At 36.1% G+C, this 27,698-nt stretch overlaps 1 protein-coding gene and 1 non-coding gene across 3 annotated transcripts in view; one reads left to right on the forward strand and one right to left on the reverse strand.

The window, feature by feature from the left end:
* TBX18 (T-box transcription factor 18) overlaps positions 1-24,093 on the forward strand; it is a 30,150-nt gene extending 6,057 nt beyond the window's left edge. For both annotated transcript variants that reach the window (XM_023205220.1, XM_023205221.2), the window contains exons 4-8: positions 1,785-1,956; positions 10,550-10,717; positions 14,267-14,331; positions 20,002-20,096; positions 21,180-24,093. In XM_023205220.1, coding sequence (XP_023060988.1) covers positions 1,785-1,956; positions 10,550-10,717; positions 14,267-14,331; positions 20,002-20,096; positions 21,180-21,904 — 1,225 coding nt within the window. In that variant the 3' untranslated portion in view covers positions 21,905-24,093. The remainder of the gene's footprint in view (positions 1-1,784; positions 1,957-10,549; positions 10,718-14,266; positions 14,332-20,001; positions 20,097-21,179) is intronic.
* Positions 11,916-12,018, reverse strand: LOC111538107. The gene has a single exon (XR_002730212.1). It is a non-coding gene; the product is annotated as a U6 spliceosomal RNA (small nuclear RNA).
* Positions 24,094-27,698: the final 3,605 nt, after the last annotated feature.

Below are 27,698 nucleotides of genomic sequence, written 5' to 3' on the forward strand. Positions count from 1 at the left end.
TCAGCAATATTAGGAAAAAATTTGGCTCATTTTCTAATGTTAGAGTGGTATTTGGTCAAGTTAAAAATTATTGTCACTTGTTAGAATATAAAATTAATATTCACAAAAGCCCACAATTAGGAACTTATTGAAATTACATCATATCAATTAAAAGAAAAAGAAAAAGGTTTCTCTCTTTCTTTCTTTCTTTCTTTCTTTCTTTCTTTCTTTCTTTCTTTCTTTCTTTCTTTCTTTTTTTTTTTTTTTGATGGAGTCTTGCTCTATTGCCCAGGCTGGAGTGCAATGGCGTGATCTCGGCTTACTGCAACCTCTGCTTCCCAGGTTCAAGCCATTCTCCTGCCTCAGCCTCCCCAATATCTGGGATCACAGGCGCCTGCTACCATGCCTGGCTAATATTTTGTATATTTAGTAGAGACGGGGTTTCACGATGTTGACCAGGCTGGTCTCGAACTCCTGAACTCATCATGATCCGCCTACCTCAGCCTCCCAAAGTGTTGGGATTACAGGCATGAGCCACAGTCCCTGGCCTAAAGGAAGATTTCTAAAAGAGTATCCCTAATTTTATGATTACATATTTTTTTCCCAAGAAAAGAAATGAAAGACTAGAAGGTGTATTGAGCCCAAAATGAAATATGTGACAAATAATTGAAACAAAGGGCCTCATCAGAGACGTTCTGAAATATTTTATACTCTCATAAAAAGAAACGTGTATATAACACAGGTAGACTTTTCTGAGACTATTTGCAAATTGCAGCTTTAAATTGTATGCTAATCTTAACATAAATGGAAGGAAAATATCTAAGTATAGAATTTTATAATTTTTTCTTCATTGTTATCCTAGTTTCTAGTTTTTTAATTAGCTTATTTTAAATTATTAAATGGTAATCTTAATATAGTTAAATATTAATATTTCTTGAGGCATTGTTATTTAAATGTATTATTCTTACTGAGTCAATATATTTGTCATGTAAAGAAATAGAATAGGATGTTTTATTTTCTAATTAGAAAAGTAATATTAGATATACCATTATTTTCAAAGTTTGATTTATTTTTTGATTAGTAATATTTGAAAATGATTTGAAAGAATTTTTTTAAAAGGCTCAGGAAAGAAATATAGGAGATGAATAAGGGCCTACATTTTATGATAATACAGAATGTTCCAATTAAACCAAATACTTTTTCCGCAATATATACCTCAATATATAGTGTCATAGTATTGGAAAAAATACCAAATGATAACAGATAAAACATTTTTTCCTATTAAAGTAAAAGTTTCTAGAACTTCTGACTATTTCCTCTTGCCTTTCTACTGTCTGTTCTATAAGCCTGAACATAGTCTAACATGGGAAGCGATCTTGAAGGAAGTGGGACACTTTAAAACGTAACTCTCAAGTATTTTTGAGATTTACTTAAAGGTGAGCTTGACAAGCTATTTGTTTTTTCATGTCGATGGAATATTCAGAAGAAAAATGGAAAATATCAGAGTTGGAATGTCAAGGGTGAGTAAGTGTCATTCATAAGAATGAAGACACTTGCATTTATGGTGGTGATAGTGTGCATATTTTTCACGAAGCCCTTAACACGCCCCTTAGTCTGAATTGTCAGCAGGCCACTGCTGCCTTAGAAAGGTTTTGAAAAGCACTTGAAATCTCATTTTTAGTGTAAAGAGGAAATTGGTTTATTTTAAACCTGAAACAAAATAGGCACACATTTTGTCTGATTCTACTGAGTTGGACATTCCAAGGTACAAATAGTATACTGAACACCTGGTCATTGCCTTCTAGGTATGTTTACCACAGCTCAAAGTGGATGGTGGCAGGTAATGCTGATTCCCCTGTGCCACCCCGGGTATACATTCATCCAGACTCGCCTGCCTCGGGGGAGACTTGGATGAGACAAGTGATCAGCTTCGACAAGCTGAAGCTCACCAACAATGAACTGGATGACCAAGGCCATGTGAGTAGATGGCCTCTCTATTGCATCTATAGATGGCACAGCCACATCTACACTGTGCCTGACTGAAGGAAATGGATGCTTCTAAGATCATAATGTTCATTGCCTGATTGATTAGTATGTACATAATCTGTGCAAAATCAAGTTTATATTTGTGTAGACTGTGCCTGTTGCCTGAGTTATCCTATGGGGCATTTAATAGGTTAAAACCAGATACTGCATTTTTATTGGAATGAAAGTACTGGAAGCAGAGATGTTCTTAGGCAAAATATTTGTGTGAAATCTCATGAGGTGTTAATTATTATACTGTGAATATGAACACTTTGGAGTTGGGTTAATAAGGATAATGATTTATTGTGTCCTGCCTACATCTAGCTCTTTGTCAGCAGAGACTCATTGCTTCTCAGTAATTGCCTAAGCTTATGCTGTTTGTATGTTCCATCTGCAAGTTTCCAGTTGTTTTGTAATGACATCTAATGTGTCAAAATGTTGCAACAGTCATTCCTTTTATTCTTAAAACTGCTGAAACATGATACATAAATCAAAGTTCAGCAGTTCCAATAATGCATTCATTTTTAACACCGTAGTAATTTTTATGCAGTATTCTTCCAGGCAAGATTTCTACACTATTATGTTAAAAAATACGTAACTCGATACTTGCTGATTTCTCTTCAAAGCCAGCATTTTTAAAATTAGGTTTATGTTATTTAAGAGAGTTTTGATTAAGGCAGGATTAAAATGCCTTTCGAATAATATGTCATACATAAAAGAAATACCAACTTGTTTATTTCTTAAAGGAGTGATATAAAGATAGCATATTTATGAGAATATCTTTTAAAACAAAATGCAAGTTGTCATAAACTAGTAATATAGTGATGACAGGATATGGTTTGGAAGTTGCCAAACAGTATCTTAAGAAATTGACCTTAATGAAAACATTCCAGTATAAATTTCACTGTGATACAAATGTAGTAGGTGGATTTTTAAGCTGTAACTAGTAAGATCTCACACTGCCAGTGTTTTTATTTCTTGATTGTTGCCTTTTATGACTTAAAACAGAAATAAAAAAGTAACATAGTAGATTTCTTTTCTGCACCCAACTTCATGTCCTATATTTTAGTGCATTACTTCTTCACTCTCCTTATTTTTATTCCTTATTTTTACAGTTTAACACAGTTGTAACAATTATTTTTCACAGGAATTCAGTGAAATAACACTGGTTTCTTCTGTGTCACTGAGGCAGCTGACTGTGAAATATGCTCAGCACATTCACTGAAGGACTTTTTGGAATAGAACATCTTAGACTTAATGTCTTTAGCGTTACTTGTTATCAAAACCTTAAGTACACTACCTTTTCTCGTGAGTTATACAGTTTAAAGAACATATGCTCTAAAGAGATAAGTGGTGATAAAAACTATATGCCATCATGTATAAGTTATAAGCTTCTTAATAATTTAAATCAATATAGTCATTTTACAGTTCTAATTCTTTCAGTTCAAATTACTGGTTTTCTATTTAATATCTTATGTACCAAATATTAGATGTAGATCTAGTAATTTATCAACCTGTGTGATACTAACTTTATGATTTCAGTAGACTTTATTTAAAACAGCATTCTTCAGAAAATAGGATGTGTATGTGTGTGTGGAGAGAGAGAGAGAGAAAAAAAAAGAGAGAAAAACAGAGACAGAGAGAGCAATTTATTTAAAGGAACTTATCAGGAAAATTTGGGTCCTGACAAGTCCGAAATCTGCACAGCCAACTGGAGACCTAGGGAAGAAATGATGTTGCAGCTTGAGTGTGAAGGTAGTTTTGTAATAGAATTGCCCCTTCCTCTGGGGATCTCAGTCTGTTTTCTCATACGGTCTTCAACTGATTGAATGAAGCCTACCCACGTTATGAAGGGTAGTCCACTTTTCTCAAAGTCTGCTGGTTTAAATGTTGATCTCATCTAAAAAATACCTTGGCAGCAACATCTAGACTGGTGTTTGACCAAATATCGGGGTACTGTGGCATAGCCAATTAGACACATAAGATTAACTGTCACACAGCATTTGTTTAAAACACAAAATAATAGATTACAAATTGAAATTCAGTTACTTAAACCGAAATAATTATAATATTTTACTATTAAGGAAATAAAAAACATAGCAGAAAATAGGTAAAACATAGAGATGTATATTGTGTAACTGCTGAAATTTTTCCTTTAAAGTTGTAGCAGAATGTACTAGTTGAATAAATAGAGGTACATTAACGTGGGGAGCAGGGAGAGAGATGTATCTGTGCAATTTGGAAGCAAGTGAATTGCCTTTGGTAATGGTAAAAATGTACATACGTATTGCTTGATACTAGAGGAGAAGTAGGAGGGAAAGTGCTCTTTTCCGTTATTCATTTAGAAAACATACTTCTGAAGATGTTATCCAATGTGGTAAAAGATACAAAGCTGGGCACGGTGGCTTGGCCTGGGCATGATGGCTCATGCCTGTAATCCCAGCACTTTGGGAGGCCGAGGCAGGCGGATCACCTGAGGTCAGGAATTTGAGACCAGGCTGGCCAACATGATGAAACCCCGTCTCAACTAAAAATACAAAAATTAGCCAGGCATGGTGGTGCTTGCCTGTAGTTCCAGCTACTCGGGAGGCTGAGGCAGGAGAATCACTTGAACCCAGGAGGCAGAGGTTGTAGTGAGTTGAGATCATGCCACTACACTCCAACCTGGGTGACAGAGTGAGACTCTGCTTCAAAAAATAAAAAATAAGATAAAAGCCATGATCTCTGCTTTCTGTGAGTTTCTAGCCTAGGTGGGGAGAGAAGAAGCCATGCACACAGATTATCATCCTGCCAGCTCAGAGAAGTACAGATGCCAGTGTCACCGTATTCCAGCCAGAAAAGATGAGAAAGGCTTTGTGAAGAAAGAATCTGTTTATTTACTCAGCTTGATGACCCTAAATGAGGCTAGATTAAATATTAGGAATTTGTTTCTAATTCTGTTGTTGATTGTGTTCAGGGTATAAGAAGACAGTAGTATTGTTATGGTAGGACTTTCTAATTCAAATGTCCCTTTGCTGATGCACTGACGTCTTGGGAACTTACCGCTCTACCCTTAAACATAATTGAGGTTCATCCCCTCTGCCCCTGCCCACCCTCAGCCCTCGATTCCAAAAGAAGTAACGCTGATCTCTAATTAGTAAAGCTATAGACTCAAATCAGAGGTGATTTTCTAGCTTGCTTTCTAAATTGCTTTTTTTTTTTTTTCCTTCTCAGTTCCAGTTTTACTCTGCCAAATCTGTGCAAGTGTGCAGCATAGTGACTTGAGCATTCCTTGGAGACCTGGGACTTTATTAATTTAACACAAAATGATGGCAGGAATCAAATCTTTGCAGTGCTTTGACTGGATGTAGGAGCACATGAGACATAAGATGATGTGACATTGAGGTTTTCCCCAAAGTGACTTTTCAGTTGTTCAAATATCATGAATTATTTGGAGAGGAATAGTGGTGAAATTCGAGAGTGGAAATGTTCCACCACTCCACAGTTAATCTTTGAATGTTTTGAAGACCTTAATGTCTGCCTGATCGTTGGTGAATCCATAGCCAGCTTTATGCTGGCTTTTATACAAATCAAGACTGTTCCTTGAGCTACCCATGTGCAGAGGGGTTAGTATGCTTGAGTAGGGTAATTCCTTCCCATTATGTACATGTTTGCCAATTCCTCTGGAATTTTCCATCTGAAGGAAAACATTTAGATCAGCATTTTTATTAAAAATTAGAGGACATTTAACAGGTAGTGGTGTACCTTAAGCCTCATAAGGATTTGTACCCACGGTGCTATGGTGCTTTGGAAGGAAGCTTGGCCAGACAGTGGGGCCTGTGGGAGGACCTGTACTCCCAGCTGCTGAGGACTCAGTGATACTGATGCCTTCACTCTTTCTCGCTTCTCCTTGAGAATCAGGTGTGGAAGCAGCATGTTATAGGGGAGATTGCGGAGGTCTCCCTGGTGGAAGGACCTTCCAATTGCTTAGAAGTATGACACATTTGTGTTTGTGGGCAAGTCATTTTCACTCTCTGAGGCTTGATTTTCTAATGGGTTGCATATATTGGAATCAGAGAACTTAGGGTGAACCAAATGAACTGACGAACTCAAAAGTACTTATCTGTAAAGAGTCCATTATATACAGCATCATGTGTAAAACAAAAAGAAGCCTACCTTGCTACGGAGTTTGTGATCCGTTGTTATAGCCTTGACTCCTACCATTTAAAGTGAGTCAGTACGTGGTGTTACCAAAAAATATAGGGAACAACGTTTTTGTTATCTGTTTCTCATTGGTCCTTTGATTGACTTATTACATCATGTGAATTTAGGTCATCTGGAAAAATTCCAGTCAGCAGGGAGTGTTTTCTTATTGAGCTATCCTGTAAGACTAGACACAGTTGCCTGTCTGTGAGATCTCAGGCTCTTTCGACTCATCGGATGAGAAATATACAATATTATGCTTTTTTTTGACACAAATCTAGGTGTCCTTAGAGTAGAAAAATGTGTATTAGCCTGTACTGTGAATGCAGTTTGTATTTATGGACTTGTGTGACTGTAATACTAGCTAAGCCCAAGAGAAAATAATCCTTCTGAACAGATCAGAGAGCACTGAACATTGCACATCACATAGAATTATTTGTGTTTTGGAGATGGGCATCATATCATTGTGGTCTTCTTGTTTATAAGACCAGTGGTTCTCCTGGTTCTATTTGCTCTATTAAATAAGCAAAATTTTATTGAGCATTCATGATTATAAGTTTGATAGTTAATAATCAAATAGTTCATCCCCTTTACCCTTGCCTACCCCAGAGCCCCCAGTTCCAAAAGAAGTTAACACTGATCTCTAATTAGTAAAGCTGTAGACTCAAATGAGAGGTGATTTTCTAGCTTGCTTTCTAAATTGCTTTTGTTTCTCTTCTCACTTCCTACTTTTACTCTGCCAAATCTGTGCAACTGTGTAGCATAGTGACTTGAGAACTCCATATAGACCTGGGACTTGTATTCATTTAGCACAAAATGATTGCAGGAATCAAATCCTTGCAGTGCTTTGACTGGACCTAGGATCACATGAGACATTAAAAAGCATCTAATGCTATCCTACAAAGAAGAACTGAGGCTTGTTTCTCCGTATCTAAAAAATTCCAGGGATACACAAAATTCTTGTAGATAATACTGAATGCATATTATTTTTCTTGAGCAATCTTCAGATTACTATTGATAGTTGCTCCTTAACATGCAGACAAGACATACATCAGCCATTTATGTATCCTACTCCAATATACCCCACTTGAAGTCTCTTTTGAAATATGGTAAGGATATTTTGAAAAGTAACTTTAAAATATTTATAACTATATGGAGAAATCTGCTAGAGAGAACAGTCCTTATAAAACAAGAACCTGCTTTTCATTGACTAGTAAAAAGAAACCCAAATGAATCTTTGTTTCTTTAATTACAACTCAGTCCAACCTTCTGAAATTGGCTATGCATTTATTTTTGTTTGTTTAATGTAAAGTAACTTTTCTCCAGTTTTTCTTCTACTTAGAAATTTGTTTCTAAAAGATATGCTAATTCTCCCTGGGAGTTTATAAATGTCATTGTTTTGTCCCTTGTTGTTTGCTTACCAGTGGCATTTTGTTTCTTAGCTTGGAGAAGAGGAAGAATTCTCCCTTAAACTCCCCTGCTCCCCAGAATATCAAGTGAATATCACTTTCTAATGAGATAAATTAATTAAGAAATAGGGAGGGGGAAAGCAGAGTTAACATTAATGGTTGCTATGACATGATTGGTCATTTGCTGTTTTATAGTTATATTAAAAGAGTATGTTAAAAGGTACGTTAACTGATGAGACACCAGATGGGGCTTAATTAACTGCTTCTATAGGCTGAGACCCTTTTTTGAGTTTCCTTTGCTGGGCCTGGCCCTGTGATGATGCCTGCCCACAAAATATGAATTCATAATGAATGCACATGAATATGGTGGTGAGAGGACGAGCCATGGGCCAGGGGACCCAGCTTCCAGGTTCAGCCTTTAGGATTCAGAAGTCTCTTATGCAGACCTTAGGTTTCTATCTATAAATTGGAGTATTAATGTCAGTTTTTTCAGACTTAAATATATCTAAGGTAATGTCACATAGAACCCTGCATATCAAACAGGGAAGGGAGGCATCTCTAATTGGAGGGCGATAAACAGACCTCAGAATCCATCTTGCCTACTCTTTTTTCCTAATATAGTTATGAAAAATAATATCTACTGGGTTCATATGTCTGCAAGATACTTTTCAACCCTGCTGAGATATTGTGCTTCCAAGAACATAAATTTAGATTTAGATTATACCCTTTTTTTTTTGAGATGGAATCTCACTCTGTCTTCAGACTGGAGTGCAGTGGTGCTATCTCGGCTCACTGCAACCTCTGCCTCCCGGGTTCAAGCAATCCTCCTGCCTCAGCTTCCCAAGTAGCTGGGATTACATGCACGTGCCACCATGCCCAGCTAATTTTTTGTAGTTTTAATAGAGACAAGAGTTGCACCATGTTGGCCAGGATGGTCTCGATTTCTTGACCTTGTGATCCACCTACCTCAGCCTCCCAAAGTGCTGGGATTACAGGCGTGAGTCACCATGCCTGGCCAATTATACCTTTTTAAATGAGGATTAGTGAACATATTACTCAGGTAATATACAAAAGAAATGAGAATAAAAATATTCTATATTCACTAAAAATCTGTTTAGAGTGTGCTGATCACTAGAACCATTATAATTAAATGTTGCTTCTGTGTTTTTACACACATCAAGATATACATTTTATTTTCTACTTTATTTTATACTTTTATTTATTAAAAGAATTTCTTGTTGCAACCCTTTATGTTGATTTCAGAAGTCACTAACAGGTCATTAAAATTCTTCCCTTTACATAGAGCAAAGAGAAATTTCCAGAATTTCTGGAATTCTGGAAAGAGAATTTTCCTGAGATTGCAGATTTGCATGTGTCTCCAGGTGATGGTGAGGGTTGTTTTCCCTGTTGTCCTTTCCTCACACTCATGCTTCCTCCTTTAGTGTGTCTGGTCGGCATGATCATGTGCTATCTAGGCATTTCTTTCACAGACAGAAGGAAAACTGCAGGGTTAAAAAAAAAAAAAATCTTGGCCACAGTGCTGGTTGCTGCCAGAAAGTAACGAATCTTCTTGTGGCAGCAAACACACTTTCCAGATATAGTACAATCTGTGTTTGGGCTGACCAAATATTCTGAATGTGTCTTATTAAACTGCCCACATCCTAAACACAAGGCAGGCCAACCACTGCATTTCCCTAAGAGTTTTCTGTGAACCTTTGTTCTATAAATTCATAATGGCTCAGAAATTGAATTCAAATCTTATAGCTCAGTAAAGATACAGGTTTCTTAAGGAAACTCCTTAATGAATATCTGAATATGGAATCCCAGCAGCAAACAGAAAATCACATTGGATGAAGCTGTTTCTTCATCCTACCCCATCAGCCTTGAAAGCATAGAACATATAAAGAAGAAAAAATTCACTCACAATTCCATCATCTAGAGCAATCACTGTTTATGTCTTTCTATGGGTCATTTTTACTCTATTTTTATGTAGTTGTAAAAAGCTTATAAATAATTTAGGTCATTTTTTAAATTTAAGATTTTAGAAGTATTATTTCGTTACATGGTAAAACAAAATAATGCTGTATTTCATTGTGTGGATTTCATTCACCTAAGTAATTTACTCATGTTGGAAATGTAAATAGTTTATAATTTTTCTACTGTTATAAATAATGTGATGCCTATCTTTGTACATGAGAAGCTTTTCTGAATTTGTAATATTTTCTTAGGATAAATTCTCAGATGTGGAATCATTGGGTAGAAGGTAGTTAAACCATATTATCAGATTTCCCCAGCAGTATCTCAGAGGGCCAGCTTTTCTGTTCTCTGCAATCTGAGTAATGGAAGCCTCATTGTGATAGAGGCGCAGACACTGGGCGCTCCCAGCAAACTAGAAACTTTGTGAGCCACACAAAAAACAGATGCTGGAGTGTCCTTAAAATTCCCTTTGTCCTTGAATAGACATATGTAGTCACGAATTGGGGAAACATTTCCTCTGGAAAAAAAAAGCTTGTCTGTGAATACTTATCTTTTAGGGGATGGGTGTGGTACAATTTAAATCATGATTTCAGTCTCATTTGTAGTTTTATTGGTTTGGACTCTGTGCTCCATTGAGCTCATTATAAATAAAATGCTTATTAATTTATTCCTGTGTTTTTAGCAACAGAAAATTTGATGTTAAGTTCACATGGTTGTACACAGGATTTCACTAAAATAGTGCTTTTTATTTTGTATTTTTATGTACATTTTACAAATAACTTCTTAGCCTTCCTTCTCTAGTTCTGATGTATCTTATTAAATTGACATCTCTGCATCCTTTCTTCTCCAGTTCTGATATATCCTATTAAATTGACACCTTTCCAATCAGAATTGATTGTACACATTAAATATTTTGTCATGGTGTTGAGATTGGGCAGAAGCTCCTGATAAATTTGGCTTTTCCTTCTTTGATACAGATTATTCTTCATTCTATGCACAAATACCAACCACGAGTGCACGTCATCCGTAAAGACTGTGGAGACGATCTTTCTCCCATCAAGCCTGTTCCATCCGGGGAGGGAGTAAAGGCATTCTCCTTTCCAGAAACTGTCTTCACAACCGTCACTGCCTATCAGAATCAGCAGGTATTGTTCTCAGAATTGGTATCTTTGTAGATTTTTCATTTCGGGTGAAGAGAGGAAGTTAGGTATCCTTCTCACTCTAAATGTTATGAATTAGCATAAAGCATTTGCCATATATGACATTCAAAGTGTATATATGTGAATAACAGTTCTTTATCCATGATTTTCCTTGTAAGGCTGAGCTAAGGTTGACTTCTTTAGACAAACCATGTCTCATGACCGACAGTGTAGGTTTACTTTCCGTTTTGAGCTATTGAATTATGATATCATAATTAAAATTAGAATGTATTTTTATTGCCTAAAAAATAGACATGTAAAATATTAAAAATGAATTGTATCATAGAGCATGTGACTTGATAGCTCACTTTATTTTTAAACTATATTGTAAAAATATTTCAGAAACATCCTGTATAGTCTTTTTGGTACATATACAAAAGGGCTATTTCTTTCAAGATATGCTTTAATTGTGGTAGAAAATGATAAACATGCTTATAGTCTGAGAGATCAGCAATGGTGGAATAATCATTTCATAAGGTTAGAAATAGTTTGAGAAGTGAAATATTTCCTTTCTATATGTGTAAACGTATATATTTCTCTAAGGCTATGTTTATATGGGTCAGTTAGGTGGAGAATTGAATCAGAGGCAATATGTAATCCATGCTGGAATTCCAGCTGGTTTTCATAAGAAATATCCATGTAATATAAGCCATTGTGGCTTGTGGTAGATTTTTTTTTTTTCTTTTATTTCAGTGGTCAGCAGAATTGTTTTAGGTCTCCATTTCTCTTTACATTTATATACATTTCAATTACAAATTTAAGGCTTTTAAATCTCTCTGTTGTGGTTTCTGTTGTTATAAAGCTTCTTAGAAGATTTAGATCCTATCCCATGTGTTCTTTGGGCTGAGAGGCTCAATAGCTCTTATCCGTATGGAGACATCAGTCTCAAAACCGAAGCTGTCCTGTCCTCTCACACTCATGTTGCCACTCTTTTATAAGCTTTTAGGAAGGAACATGAAATGTTATTTTTTAAAGGTCCATAGATAATATATTTAATAATATATTAAAATATATGTAATGCATATTTATTAATACATTAATATATCTACTAGATTATCAGATATATTAATATATTCAAAAATATGTAAATATATTTAATGTAATATATTTAATAATACATTGAAATATATTCAATATTATATATATATTTATGGAATGCTTCATGAATTTGTGTATCATCCTTGTACAGGGACCATGCTAATCTTCTCTGTTTTGTTTCAATTTTAATATATGTGCTGCTGAAGCAAGCATAATAGATTTAATATAGCATGTTTAATGTGTTATATGTAACATATATAATATATTTAATATAATAAATATATTAAAATAAATATCGATATAAATACATAAATTGTATAATACACTATACAATAATATATTTATATTATATAATTATAATATGCTTAATATAATTACATTTAGTACATTATATGAGATATAATTATGTATTTTATATATTAAAATATATGAGGGACAGAAAATGATTTTTTGGGAGAAAAAGTAACACATGAGAAAATAGCAGAGACATTTAGTATTCTTTTAACAATCTCAATTCGTCATCTCTTTTTCTGTCTCTCTTCCTCTCATTTTGTCTCTCTCTCACACACAAATTAACTGTGCTCTTTCTATATTTTCTTCCACCCTCAGTGGTACAGTAAGTGCAGTTTTGGCACATGTTGTGACTAACACAAATTAATTAACATTGAGAAGTTGATTAAGATGATAGACAGATTAGAGGGGAAATTGATAATGATAACATGCAATCATATTTACTTTTTAGTTTCCTGGCTACTATTTTTAAGAACTTAACGGAACATTGTAAGCAGATTAGTGGTTAATAGCATGAGCTCTGTAGCCTGTGGTCCTGGCTTACTTAAGCTTCAGTTTAAAATAAAACACAAAACTGAGATAATAGCTATATATAAGTTGCTCTAGTAATTAAATGAATAGTATGCATAAAACTAAGCACAGTGTACATTTTATGCACTCAATACATGTTAGTAATAAAAATGATGATAGTAGCAATTGTGTTATATCTCTGTTTTAAGAAGGCACCATTATATAAATCTGTACTTTTTAAAAAACAATATTTTAAATGAACATTTACATTGCTTGATGTTTTTTAAACATTATTAAAATAAACAGAAAATTGAGCTATATTGATCTGTAAAGAAGAATTGTTTTAATGACAGAGTAGCAGACATGATGACTTAATTAGCAAACTTTTTCATTATATCATTTATAATGTAGTTTTATCCACATACTAATATAACATCATATGGAACACATATGTCTTAAGTGTTGCGTGGCCGAATGGAGAGTATGCACAGGCAATGTAGGGGGACTGCAGATGACTTTTATCCAACAGTTTTTGTCCTTAGCCAAGATGGTGCAATTAGAAGTATGTTTGTTAACTTTGTAGAGTTCATTAAGCCCAGGAATTTAGAAGCCAAAACATGATGTGTCTCTTAGAAAATAGGCTGTAAATTCCTCTGGGCAAAGTAGAGATCTGGTAATAAGCAGATGGGATGGTATTTATTAGTGTCAAGTTCAGGATGTCATAACTAAAAAAAACTATTAATGGAGATGATTAAACCATTTGTAAAAATTTTACCCCTAAATCGTGGTGTCTTAGTGGGCAAAAAGCTGGTTATGAGTCAACAAATTAGAACTCTTGTTAAAACTAAAACATCATATATAGGAACCATTTCACTACCTATACATATCTCATAGTATGTTGTGTACCTCAGTATAACACAATACAATTTATTTTGAAAGAAAGTTAAAATGAAAACATCATTTATTTTTACTCCATTCAGTATGAGATTTGATGTCATTAGAACCTTCAAGTAGTAGTTACCTCTGTTTAGACATTCACTGTAGTGCTCTGACCAGGTTAGGACTCCACAGATAAAATAATAAAACTTTCAGATAAGAGCCACAAAGAATATTAAAGGAGAGACAAAGAAAAATACAGAGGCAGAAAATTAAAGGAGTGTGCATATTATTACCTAATTTTGAAGAAGAGAAAGCTGTGTAGAAGCTTAACAACATTTAAATGGCTGTTAAATAGAAGTTGGATACTAGTTATTCCTCATTACCTTTATTGAGAGAGAAACAGGATTAAACCACATCTCAGAATTAAAGGGAAGAACTGCAATTCAGAGGGAATTGTCAGTTATAGGGCAAGTTACCAACAGATGATTCAGAATCTCCTTTTCCAGGAATATTAGAAAACAAAACTAACATATCTATTAATGCAGATTGAAAAGGAGTGAAGTATCTTTTTTAGAGCAGATGAATTTTTTAGATGATTTCTGAAATTTTCCTTAGCTTTACTGCTAGGCTATTAAAATACTTGGGGAATAAAAGAGGGATATACAATAGAGTCCTCTAACAGTTAATTTTTTAGTCATTGTAGTTTTGCAACCAAGTAAAAACCTTGCTTGACATTTATATAAGATTTGATATTTTTTTTTTTTTTCTGCTCTGCAGATTACTCGCCTGAAGATAGATAGGAATCCATTTGCTAAAGGCTTCCGAGACTCTGGGCGCAACAGGTGGGTCTTAGTGAAGACCATTCTGGTTGTGATAAATATATTTGATATTTTATTATGAATTTTCTATTACAGAGTAAATGGCTAAATTTACTAATACGATATTGAAATCATTTCTGATGAGGACCATTGTGCCGTGGAGATGACTTATTTTTGTAGTGTAATGGTGTGACCTACCCTAAGGTGAATGTTCATGTATACTGCTGAGCTGAAAATGGAAGCTCTCAGGGTGTACAGTGCATGCTGTTTCTGAAGGGGCCTTGAAGAAGCCTGCCCTTACAGGCAGAGAGGCTTCAGTATCCCAATTAAATATCCTCTCTGCCTCTACTATTGGTTTAGAATTTCTTTGGTGATGATGTAACCATCTGTTGATATTGTTTGTGGAGTATGATAGGGTCTTTCATTAAGTCATATTTCCAGCTGGGATATGAAACTACTCTCCATTGCCAAGAGAGCTGATGTTCTTTAGTTTCCAAATTTGTCTTGGCTCTGCTGACAGCCACACACTTGTTTATTTTTTCTGTTTCACGTTTTGTGGTGTTTGTACTAAGTGGTAGAGCCACAATAATGAATTCCACTCTATTACTTTTATCAAAAAGCAGATCACCTAGTCTGTGTGCCAAAGGGTTTTTGAATTTATTGATATGACTCTACTCCTATATAGTTCAGTACAACATTTTCTAAAGTAACTGTTAGTAAGTAGTAATAGAGAGTAATAATAGACTACAGTTCTACAACTGCCTTTTCAGCGTAAGGCTTCTGCTTAAATGTTTTTAAAAGCAGCTTGATTTTGAAAAGAAGTATTTGAACAATCTTTATGACTTTACTCCTGAAATTATTATAATACTCCTTGAAAATCCCCAATTATTTTAGAGACAGTTTCTTCTGAAATTTTAGAGGGAAAACAAGCCATTCTTAGTTCTTTCAGTTGATTAATTAGACAAGATGGATGACAGAGACCTTTCCTCAGAATACACTCAAGTGCTTGCAGAAACGTGATGTCATTTTTATATTCAGTGGCATCATTGAAACACCATGCAACACAAGGACTGAAATGCAGCTAAAATGCACTGAGAGTAGAGTAGCCTTCAACTTAGTGCAGGCAGATCAGGAAGACTAATAGCAGGGCTTCCCTCTGAAATTTTTCACTCTGTAGGAAAGTTTGCAGATATTCCTAACACATGAAAGTTGTCTGCTGTATTGAAATTATTTTGTTTTTCGGATGTCTGTTTCAATGTAGAGAAAAAAATTGCTTGGCTTTTGTTTTATTACAGTAGCTCCTGGTTAACCTTGTTTTTCAGAGGTGTTTCTGAAAATTAAATGTAAATTGAACCATCATTTAATAACTGGAAATGGCCACTTAATGAGGTGACTGAAGAGAACCTTTGGGATGATTCCTGTTCTACCTTGGCAAATGCTTTGATGGAATTATTTTGTGATTTTTGTTACAGCAGAATAGTATTTGTCCATTTAAGAGTCTTGTATTACTTTTAGTATTTTTCTTAAGCAGAAAAGGAATTTATTAAAACACTGAAATTCCAGGAGAGAAATATTCAGGCTTGAAGAATATACAACCAGCAACTATATCCAAGCTATCAATTGCTCTAGCAAAGACTTCACTGCTACTGACTCAGGGGTCACATGCTTGTATATAGTCAGTTCATTTTTGAAAGAATAAATTTAAAATATTTTTTGAAGTATATTTTGAACAGATAATAGTGAATGAACCTCTACAAGAAGGGAGATGATAGATGCATATGACAAGTTTTCAGGAAGAATTCTAGATATTCAGCATAATGAAAATACATTTGGTTACTTAAATTTAGTCAGTGAAAAAGACGGTGTTGTTGAATATAAATTACTAGGCCTATTGTTTGATATGGTGAGTTCAAAATGCTAGCTTTGATATGGATTCTTCTATCCCTTTGGCTATTTCAGGAGTATGTAGGCATGACATCCATGGTGCTTATTACTATTTCTTCCCTGACTCTAAAACTTTAAAAATTTTGGAGGAACACACAGAAGACAGTGAATTATGTTTTAATGCTTTTAAAATTTTGTTAAAATTTACAATTTTTATTTTGTTCCAAGTGTTTAAACAATATTATATTTCATGAAAAGCACATTGAGCCTATATATGACTTTCTTGCTAGTGAAATAAAGTTTCAACTTTTTTCCTTGTTGAAACTCTCTTGCTTATTATAGACAAGCTTATTAAAGACAAGTATTTACTAATACTTCTCACTTTGGAATGCTAACTATCTATAAATCATTATTCCTCTATTTAAAAATCTGATTGTAACATTTCCCATTGACAAATGCAAAAGACACATTGGGAGAAGAGATAATTCAGTCACCTGAATTACATAAGTGAACATTTCTAACTTATGTATTAGTTTCTTTGAAAAAAAGAGAGGGCACAGTTGTTTGGGGAGCATGGGCATGAAGGGGCATGATTTTTAAAATATAGTAGTAGAGAAGTAAGGCTATGAGAAAAAGTTTAACATATTTCTTTATTACCCCTAGTTCTATTGTGCTGTTGTTAGTGTTTTTCTTAAAACAAATTCTATTTTTATTTTCCCCACCCTGTACATGAAATATGCAAATTGACCAGGACAAGAAATAAACGTAGACTTGGGATTGTTTAAACTTTATAAAACAATTTGCCTTAATTAAAAATTATCCTTTTCTGGCTATTTATGACTCCATAGCCTATTTTACAGGAATCAGTAGCTTCGGCCCTTAAAAGCTCTCCTGCAAGACATTTGCTATGTGAGAGAGAATTTATGTGCTGAGAATAGTTTCATTCTTCAGTTAGGCCTTAGGTTTGACCCTATAAAATTTTTTACTCAGGAAGGTACAAAAATTTCTTCTCTTTAAATACTTCAGGAAAAACATAACCATTTTACTAAATAAACTTGGCCATTTGATAGCATAAATTAGGGTGGTGATAAAATGTGGAAATTGTTCAAAGGCATCTTGTATAAATTATCGCCTTGGCTGCACTCCTGCAGGAGGTGCCTTTTATCTTTTCTTTAACTAGCCAGGAAAGGTCTCCATTACTGGAGAAAATGAAGGCTTTTTAAAAAATGTCCAGATTCAGCTAATAAATATTTTATAACTGTTTCCTGCAAAATATCTAAAATCCTTTCTGGAACTTGCAGTGTGAAACAGCAGCCTTAAGAAAAATATCGATTGCTCCAAATCAGATCACTTGTAGATATGTCACCTTCAGAGCATCTCTTTAAAGCTTAGGGTTATATATTTGTGATGATCAATAACTTCTCCCTAAGAATTTAGTTTATGGATTTGCATTTGAATCATAATAAAGTTTACACTGCTAAAGCAAATAATGCAGTAAGATACATCTCCGTAGTCAGTTTCTAAGTCCAGTGGTTGCTTGTTAATTATCTTAGTAAACTTCCCTCAAGACTGCTCTATAATCACTTTAGTATTTTTAATATTTAAAACTACAATTAATCAAACTCATCTATGTGGTAATAATAAGCTGTTTTATATTAAGCTGTGTTTTAACATTATTTTGCATTTAAAATAGTTGTATTTCTAGAAAGTCACAAAATTTAGTATTGGTATAAACTGTATAGAGGGTGATATTCTAAACAGGACCCAGAATTCATTAGTCCAGTATTAAACACACCCACAGGCAACATGGGGTTTGGAACTGACCACGTCTGCCAAACTGCCCAGAAATCAATACACTAGTACAGAAAATACTATCAAGTGGCATGAACTTGGATTTGGCTTGTAGTTTGGTCACAGATATGATGAGTGGTTTGGAAAAAAAAATCACTTAGAATGAAACAATGTTAGGATTCATAAGGGTTTCAGAGCTTTTGTAATCTCATCCTCACTTTGTGAGAAACTTAAGTCCAGGGAGATTAGCAAATTTACTTAAGGTCAGACAATGAGTTTAAGTGAGTTGCAGTGCCAGCCCAGTCGCTGTGACCCCAGTCTAGTATCCTTACCACTAAATAATTCTGTCTCTGTGACACATTGATTACATCAGAAGCCAGATTCTGTTCTCTCTCAGGGTAGGCCAGGTGGAGCAGGTGCAGGTCCCCTCTGTGCTCTGCTCTTTTCTTTGGCAATCCTGCACTATCCCATCTGGGGCTGCAGACATCTCTTTGAAGTGCTCCCAGAGCTGCACCCCCAGAGCTTGTGACTTAGGAGATGAGTCAGGCTTATGTGCAGCCTCATGAGGTGTGTTCATGCATGCAAGTCTGTGCATGTATACACACCACCCCTCCACATATGCATAGCTACATCATTCTATCACTAAGATAGGGTAGGCATATTCCTCCAGAGTGAGTACAGAAATCAGTTAACAGAGACTATACCCTGAACACTCTAAGGAAGCAAAGTCTGTGTGTGAAGCCTTGGAACGGATGGATAAGTAGTGTAAGATAATTTTAACAGCACAAGTCACTTACCTTTGGTGTTTAGAGAGCTTTCGCATATTGTGTATGTGGTATGACTCTCTGGGTTGGATTACTCTAGTCTTAGTTTGCAGGTTATGACTTGGGGTGAAGGGACTCCAGAGGTGGTAGCACCTTGAGTCAAACTATTAAAGATACCTGAAATCACAGGAGATGTCTATTATTGGACATCCCAGGAAGCAAGTATTTTCTACAGTAGAGCTACAGGTTTCAAAAAAAGTATAATGTTATCTAGATCAACAAATTACTTAGGGCTGAGGTGGTTGAAGGAAGAGCAATGAGGTCTCAGGTGTGGCTGTCTTGAGAATGATCTAGTTGAGTGAATGGCCTCGTTCCCAGAACCCAAAGGACTTAGTCACTTGATATACAGAAGGGAAGTCTCTGAATCATTCATGGTAGGAGATGGTTGATATATATATTTAGAGTAGTTGCCCTTGTTTAAAAATATACATATGTCATGTAAATAGTCTGTATCAAACTTATCCTGTCTCTTTAAGTATCCATTCATTAAGTGTATTTCAGAGCTTTAAAATAATTTGTGATTTAATAATAACTCCATATACCAGATAGCCCTGTGAGGTCACCTTCCTGCTCTCCTCCCACACTGCAGGGAGAGGCCAGTGCCATCTCTTCATGGCCCTCCTGTTGGTGGTGGGAGCCCAGCCTGGTTACACTGGGTTTGGTAGAGATTGCGTTCCTGAGAAAGAAGTCAATCAATCTTCTTTGGATGAGTGCTCCCCTGAATTGGCTGCCGAGGCACCAAATGATAGGCAGTAATGCCTCTTAGAAAAGAGCTGGTTTTCTAGGAATGTGCTTTCGTGGCAATGCCTTCCTCATTTAGAGGAAGAAGTAACAGGACAAGGAGAGAGGGTGTGTGCCAGATCACAGCAGAGCCTTGGACTCACAGCAGCCAGAATGGTCTCTCCACCTCAGCTCCTTAGCCCAAGGGAACAGCTTTTCACCCCTCAGGTCAGCTGAGTTTTCCAGAGAACATTAACAGGCATCTTGGGTGGGTGGTTTCAGTTCTCTCCTGCTGGTAACACAATGTTAGCCCATTGCTGAAGCATTTCTTCTTGCCAATGCAAGCTCCTAACCTGACAATGTGGGGGTACTGTCAATACCAGTGTTGTTTTGAGATGCTTGCTGCTGGTGAAAGCTCCAAATGCTCCTAACTAGACTTCTTTTGTCCGCCCCTATCCTGACCGCTTCCATTTAGAATGGGTTTGGAAGCCTTGGTGGAATCATATGCATTCTGGCGACCATCACTACGAACTCTGACCTTTGAAGATATCCCTGGAATTCCTAAGCAAGGTAACTCACAAAGTCTCCTGGGTCATATATACAGCCCGTTCCTGCCTAGAAACTCGGTCACTAAAAGTGTATAAGTCATTATTTATACTTACAATAATGACCTCATCACCAACATTGTCCTACAGATTCCACCTGTCTTCTGCATGGTATGGGGATGGATCAGGAAAAAATGGCTCTCATGGTCACAGATTAAATCTTAGATGTCTTAGGCTGTTTATATATTTTATGACCTTTACCTCATCCTTAAATCTCGTATTAAAATTAGAGGTGCTCTCATGCCAGGTGCTCTTCACAAGAAATTGTTGATGGTGCCCCCACCCCACCCTTTCTTCATATCTTGTTTGTTTTCTTTCTTCATCAGAATTGCCTCTGGGCAGGGTTCTCCTGTTGGGTTAATGATGAGAAGGTCAGGCACATTCAGGCAGACTCTCCTGGGCTCATCTTTGAATATTTCTCAGCAGCCCAGGGCTGATTTCTCCTCAGAGGGAACTGCATGGAAAGCGATGTTGCTTCCTCTCTGGTCTGCTCCATAGGTAACACTCTCAGCTAACTCCTACATTCAGGCTTTTTACCACCATCCTGCCCAGCTTCCAGTGAGAATTTACTGTGCTGGGTTTCAGATAATCATTGGTTGGACTGGGCTTTTGGATTATTTTGAGACACTATGTAAAACACCATCACTAGAGCAATGAAGGTTTTACAACCTGTCCAGCCCTTTGGAATTCTCCTCTCCCCTTAAGTTCTGTCAAATTTGCAAGCATCAATCTGCCAGCAGATCCAGAGGGGGCACCATCGCTGCCATTGGTTGGACACAGGGTTAACTACCCTCTCTGAGTTTCACAGGACTGTTTATTTGTTGGACCTCTGCTCTTGTATTAGCATGTGATTCAACAACTTGTTTTCTAATTGGAAATGAGATTTTTCAACCAGATAATTCCTTGAAAGCTGAGACCATCTCCTTTCCATCTCTGTAGCATTCCCCCAACCCTTGCCTTGTAACAAGCTGTGTCTAGCTCATATTTACAAAATTGAAAGGAAAGGATGACTGTGGAGTCATTCTTTACATTTCAACTTCTTTTGTAGGCAATGCAAGTTCCTCCACCTTGCTCCAAGGTACTGGGAATGGCGTTCCTGCCACTCACCCTCACCTTTTGTCTGGCTCCTCTTGCTCCTCTCCTGCCTTCCATCTGGGGCCCAACACCAGCCAGCTGTGTAGTCTGGCCCCTGCTGACTATTCTGCCTGTGCCCGCTCGGGCCTCACCCTCAACCGATACAGCACATCTTTGGCTGAGACCTACAACAGGCTCACCAATCAGGCTGGTGAGACCTTTGCCCCACCCAGGACTCCCTCCTATGTGGGCGTGAGCAGCAGCACCTCCGTGAACATGTCCATGGGTGGCACTGACGGGGACACCTTCAGCTGCCCACAGACCAGCTTATCTATGCAGATTTCAGGAATGTCCCCCCAGCTCCAGTATATCATGCCATCACCCTCCAGCAACGCCTTCGCCACTAACCAGACCCATCAGGGTTCCTATAATACTTTCAGATTACATAGTCCCTGTGCACTGTATGGATATAACTTCTCCACATCCCCCAAACTGGCTGCCAGTCCTGAGAAAATTGTTTCTTCCCAAGGAAGCTTCTTGGGGTCCTCACCAAGTGGGACCATGACGGATCGGCAGATGTTGCCCCCTGTGGAAGGAGTGCACCTGCTTAGCAGTGGGGGTCAGCAGAGTTTCTTTGACTCTAGGACCCTAGGAAGCTTAACTCTGTCATCATCTCAAGTATCTGCACATATGGTCTGATGAAGCCTTTAAGTTAAATGACATTTGAATCTGTCTAATGTATTTTCTTTTTCTTTTTTAAAAGCTCTGTGGAAACTCTCTGTAGTTTATAAAATGTACATATAATAGAAAATGAAGGCTCACTGGGTTTTTTGACTTTATCATGGTGAGATTGTAATTATCTATGGTATATATGTATGCTGTATATACATAGTACATGGAGTATCACAGCCCCTATTTTTCCCCTGCTTCATCCAGTTGCAGAGTATTGGCATGTGTGTAGTATGTTTAAGCAAAGTTCTCAGACTCTTTTAAAAACAAGATGGTAAACTTAAAACTTGGCAATGATACTATCCAGATGAACACTTATAACTTAATTTATCAGAAAAATGCCCTAAACAGTTTCATACTTGACGTGTTGATAACCAACAGTGACCAGCATGTAGAGTCTTGTGATTTCTGTTATTCTTGGACACAGTGTGAGAATCTAAAATACAAAAGCCAGTTGAAGTCTTAATGTTAGTTCTGAGGTATTTGTAATCAACTTTTTCACTCCTGCTTATTCTTATTTACCACAGATACCATATGACCTTGGATCTATAAAAAATCACAACCCATAATAATTGTTATTTTCTTAAGGAAGGTAAAGGAGAGGCTTGTGATTATCTTTTTCACTTTGCATTGGGCACATAAGAGATTCTTATTCATCTGTAGAGAACAAATTTCCTGTATTTTTGATTTCTCACTTATTTTAATTATCAAATAGTCCGTTAAAGAATGTTCTATAAACATTTTTAAATTCCAATTTTCAGGAATATGTGATATGAATGGAATGGCAAAAGGAAAATAAATCCACCTCAAATCCATTGATTCCAATGAGAAATGTCTATCTTTTAAATCAAGAGTAATACTGTTGTTAACTATACCTTATGTTTTTGTATAGTTTGAGCTTCCTGACCCATAGTATATAAGTAAAAAATGCATTTATGCTACTTATTTATATCTTGTAATTCTACACATTCAGTCCTTTCCCCCTCCTTAACCTTGTCCGTCTGCCTGCGTCTTTGCCAAAACAGATAGTTCCTGAGCCTGTATGGTGTTAAATAACACAGTGAGGAATTTCAGTGGGTTATCTCCAGCAATCTGTCTTTTGGGAGCTATAGTGCAAAGGCCAAAGCCCATTACTATAAAGGCCCTTTTGGAGGACTAAGGAGGAAGATACTAATTATGATAAAGGAACTATAAAACTTTTAACCTCAACAGAATTTGTAACCTCAGAACTGGAGAAATTAAAATCAGTATTAAATGTTTTTAATTCCTAAAATAATATATGCATGGTTGAAGAGTTAAAAACAAGTAACTTTGAGAGCACATTATGAGATAAATAAAAAAGGCTAAGAATGCATGATGAGGCACATTCCCCTTCTGAGGAGAAAGTAAAATAACATGTCTGTGCATTGACCCATTCATTACATTTCATATATCTTAAGCAAAAGAGCATGATTTCCTCTCATTGCTAAACAGAATTGCTTTAACTCATCCCTGGATTTGGTGGGGAAAGGGTACAACTCCTGATTTGCTGTTTCACTTTGAAACAACACAATTTGTTAGATATTTAGGGGGATATACTGTTGAAATTGCACAGGATATGACTCTGTTTATACATATTAACAAATTTCCTTTTGGATTCCTTAGCAGTTCATCAAATTAGTATTGAATTTTTAAATTTAAAACTAGCTTGAAGGGACATGAAATATTTGCAGTAGGTAGATCTATGTAAGATGTTTGGGTATGGCATTAATAGCTTGACAAAGATTTGGAGAAAGGCGTTAAGAATGAATCCATCTCAGCCGTAGTGCTTGGTGTATAATTCAAGAACAGAGAGTTTTCCATCTTGAAAAAACATGGAAAGTAATGCTCTATACCCATATGTATTAATAAGAACATTTTCCTTCTTGCTGTTGATAATTTCAGATGATACTACAATATGAGTATAGTTTTTTATTAACCTTTTTTTGTGGTAAAATTTTAGCAATCTTGTACAAATGCTGTTTGTTTTTTAGGTTTTACTGTAAATATTAATCACCATGTCACTTCAGAGACTAGCCTTTTATTGCTGAATTAAATGACATGCATACCTGGATAGTTATATATCTGTATTTTATTAAAAAGTACTTAAAATTATATTAAAGTGTGTTATTAAACCCTTTTATGATTTTCGAGGGTAATCATTTTAGTGTCTAAAAATATTGTTTCAAGAATAAGCACATACATGCATACCCCAAATGCAAATTCTGTACCTCTCAATCACATGGCAGAAAGAAATGGGCCTGCTGTTCATTTTTCATGTGTTAAATATAATTTCTTGGTGTGTTGCCCATGTCATTGAAGGTGAAGGCCCTGACAAATGTTGAACACATGAAAATTTGAATGTGAGAGGAAAGGGATGGGGTGGTATGTTTTCTTTTGGGTCCAGGGGAGAAAGGCAAGGTTACAAGAATGAGTGGCTTGCACCACTGACTAGTGATGACAGATTACTTCTATGCCCCTTGACTAGTAAACATTCCAAGGGACATCGTGATGGGGTGAGGTTGCTGCTATCAAGACCGGTCACATTTTGAAAATTAACACTTGCTTCCTTACAAGCTGCCTTCCAGAGGTCAACAGCTTTTCACAAGTGAGGCACCCAGTTGCTGACCCTTGATTTCTGGAATGTAGGGGGTCAGGAATCCTTGGTGGCCCCCAGAGGAGGTTGGGGCACAGTGTAACCATACTCACTCTTTACATCAATTAGCAAAATTCTGAGGAAAAGCAACCTCACTTTTAAAATGTAAATAGCTCTTCATCACCCCTCCAGACTTAATCCTACCGGTAACTCACACCTTAGTGTGAAATTAATAAACAGCAGCTTTGGAGATAGCTGGAGGTTTGACTTGGAGGCAAAAAAAGAGTAATTTTTGTAGCAGGACAATTCTGGGAAGATTTGTGTGGGAAGGAGAAGGTGCAAGAAGAGAGAAGGAGAAGGTGCAAGAAGAGAGATCCCGGCCGGGCGCGGTGGCTCAAGCTTGTAATCCTAGCACTTTGGGAGGCCGAGACGGGCGGATCACAAGGTCAGGAGATCGAGACCACCCTGGCTAATACGGTGAAACCCCGTCTCTACTAAAGAATACAAAAAACTAGCCGGGCGACGAGGTGGGCGCCTGTTGTCCCAGCTACTTGGGAGGCGGAGGCAGGAGAATGGCGTAAACCTGGGAGGCGGAGCTTGCAGTGAGCTGAGATCTGGCCACCGCACTCCAGCCTGGGCGACAGAGCCAGACTCTGTCTCAAAAAAAAAAAAAAAGAAGAGAGATCCCTAGCTAAACTCTGCAGTGTCCTGGTGCAAAGCATTAAAATAATTAAAAATAATCATTTCATAAACTTCTTTCAGGAGCCTTGGTAGAGCTGTTGGATGCTACCCTGATGCTGTCTCTAATTAGAGAGATTTGTAAAGAATGCTTTGTTGCAAAGTGTAACACAATGTTATTTCCTCATGAGAAATGTATTGGCTCATCTAAATGAAGGTTTTTCTAAGCTTTCCCTTAAGAACTAATTGTGTTAAACTATTACCATGTTGTGTTTTAATCTCATTGTTCATCCTTTCTAAAAAGAAATGCTCAGATAAGTTGAGAGTAAGGTTAAATATGTGAGCAGTTAAGTACTCATACATGATTACAGCATTCTAGAAGCTTAAAAATTATCAGTGCTAGAAATCGACACATATATTCAAGTATACAAACATTCAACAGATATATAAACTTAGTATCCCTCTACATGCTGATAGATTTTCAAATAATGTGCTTTCTTTTCATTGAACTTTGGTATGATGAGAACAACATTGCCTTGGGAATTAGAGAACTCAGTTTCAAACTATGGATTTCTCAATCACGATTTTGGGTAAAAAATTAGCTGCTTTATGTCTCAGTTTTGGTACGTGTGAAAGGAATGGCTGGGATGATAATTGTTACTATTCCTTTTAGTTTCTAACTCATATGGTCCTATTATATAAATATTTAGCTTGCTATTGGGAAACTAGTTTTATAAAACTATTGTATCTTTTGGAATATATTCTTTTTTTTTGAATATATATACTGTATGGCTTTACAAAGAACATAGCACTATCAGTATTATTTTTGATTTGTTGAATTTTGTGGAATTTATCCTTTAAATGGAACTGTGCTTTAGTTTTATAGGATAAATTTTAGTATTTTAATATTAGAAGAAAGCTATACTTAGTAACATATTTGCTACTTTATAGTGAATAGTAAAAGATATTAATAAAATTTCCTTTTCGTGATGCTCTTAATTACATGGCATTAAATTATTTTGTTTTGAAATAAGTATGGCAGTCTATTATAATATATGGTGATCATTCCAAGTCCATTCAAAATACATTTAAATCCTCGAGAAAACACTTGAACTTGTCTTTTTGAATGATTTTATTCCTACTGAGACTCAGATACAATAATATGATGCAGTTTATTACTCTGCAATTCACTGAGTTTATACAAGGCTGAATCAACACACACATCCTATGTCCATATTTTAAAATCATATTAATTACGTCACTACAATTACTTAATAAAAAGACCAAGACATTTTTCTAAATAACACCTATATTGAGATACAATTCACATGCCATATAATTCACCTATTTAAATTGAACAATTCGATGGTTTTAGATATGTTCACAGAGTTGTGTAATTATCACCACAATCAATTTTAGAACATTTTTATCACTCTGCAAAAAAACTCCATGCCCATTGTTAGTCACCTTCCTTTTCCCTTCACTCCTTCCTTATCACCAAGCCCTAGACGACCACTGACATGCTTTCTGTCTTCATAGATTTACCTGTTCTGGGCACCTGTGTCAAAGGAATTATACAATATGTGGTCTTTGGCACTGACTTCTTTCACTTAGCGTAATATGTTCAAGGTTCATTCATGTTATGGCATGTATCAATATTTCATTTTTAATGCTGAATAATATTTTGTTGTATCAATATACCACAATTGTTTATCTCTTCGTTAGTTGATGGACACTTGGGTTGTTTCCACTTTTTAGCTGTTATGAATAATGCTGCTGTAAAAATTTCTGTACAAGTTATTGTATAAACATACATACACTTTCATTTCTCTTGGCTATATATCTAGGAGTGGAATTGGAAGGTTCTGAGGTCACCTTTTGAGGAACCACCAGACTGTTTTCCAAAGCACTTGCACCATTTCCCATGCTTACCAGCAATGTGTGAGGGTTCTAGTTTCCCCACCATCTACACTGAGAGTTGTTATTATCAACTTTTGTTATTACAGCCAGCCTAGTGGGTGTTATGTCTCATTGTTGTTTTTATTTGTATTTCCCTAATAACTCATGACGTTGAACATTCTTTTCTGTGCTTTATTGGCCATTTGTATATCTTCTTTGGAGAAATATCTATACAGATCCTTTGACCATTCTTTAATCAGGTTGTCTTTTTATTATTGAGGTGTAATAATTCTTTATTCTAGATATAAGCTTCTTATCAGATATATGATTTGTAAATATTTTCTCCCATTCTTTGGGCTGTCTTCTACTTGTATTGATGATGTCTTTTGCAGCATAGAAGCTTTTAATTTTGAAGAGATCCAATTTATCTATTTTTTTTTAAAAAAATTGTTGTTTATGTCTTTGGTGTGAGGACCAAAGCATTTTGAGGAGCTCTTTCAATCAGCCTTTTGACATTCCTAGTACCAGTAGTAGTAGTAGTAGTAGTAGTAGTAGTAGTAGTAGTAGTAGTAG

This window comes from Piliocolobus tephrosceles, chromosome 5 (assembly GCF_002776525.5).
Source record: "Piliocolobus tephrosceles isolate RC106 chromosome 5, ASM277652v3, whole genome shotgun sequence".
In the NCBI taxonomy this organism is placed as follows: domain Eukaryota; kingdom Metazoa; phylum Chordata; class Mammalia; order Primates; family Cercopithecidae; genus Piliocolobus; species Piliocolobus tephrosceles.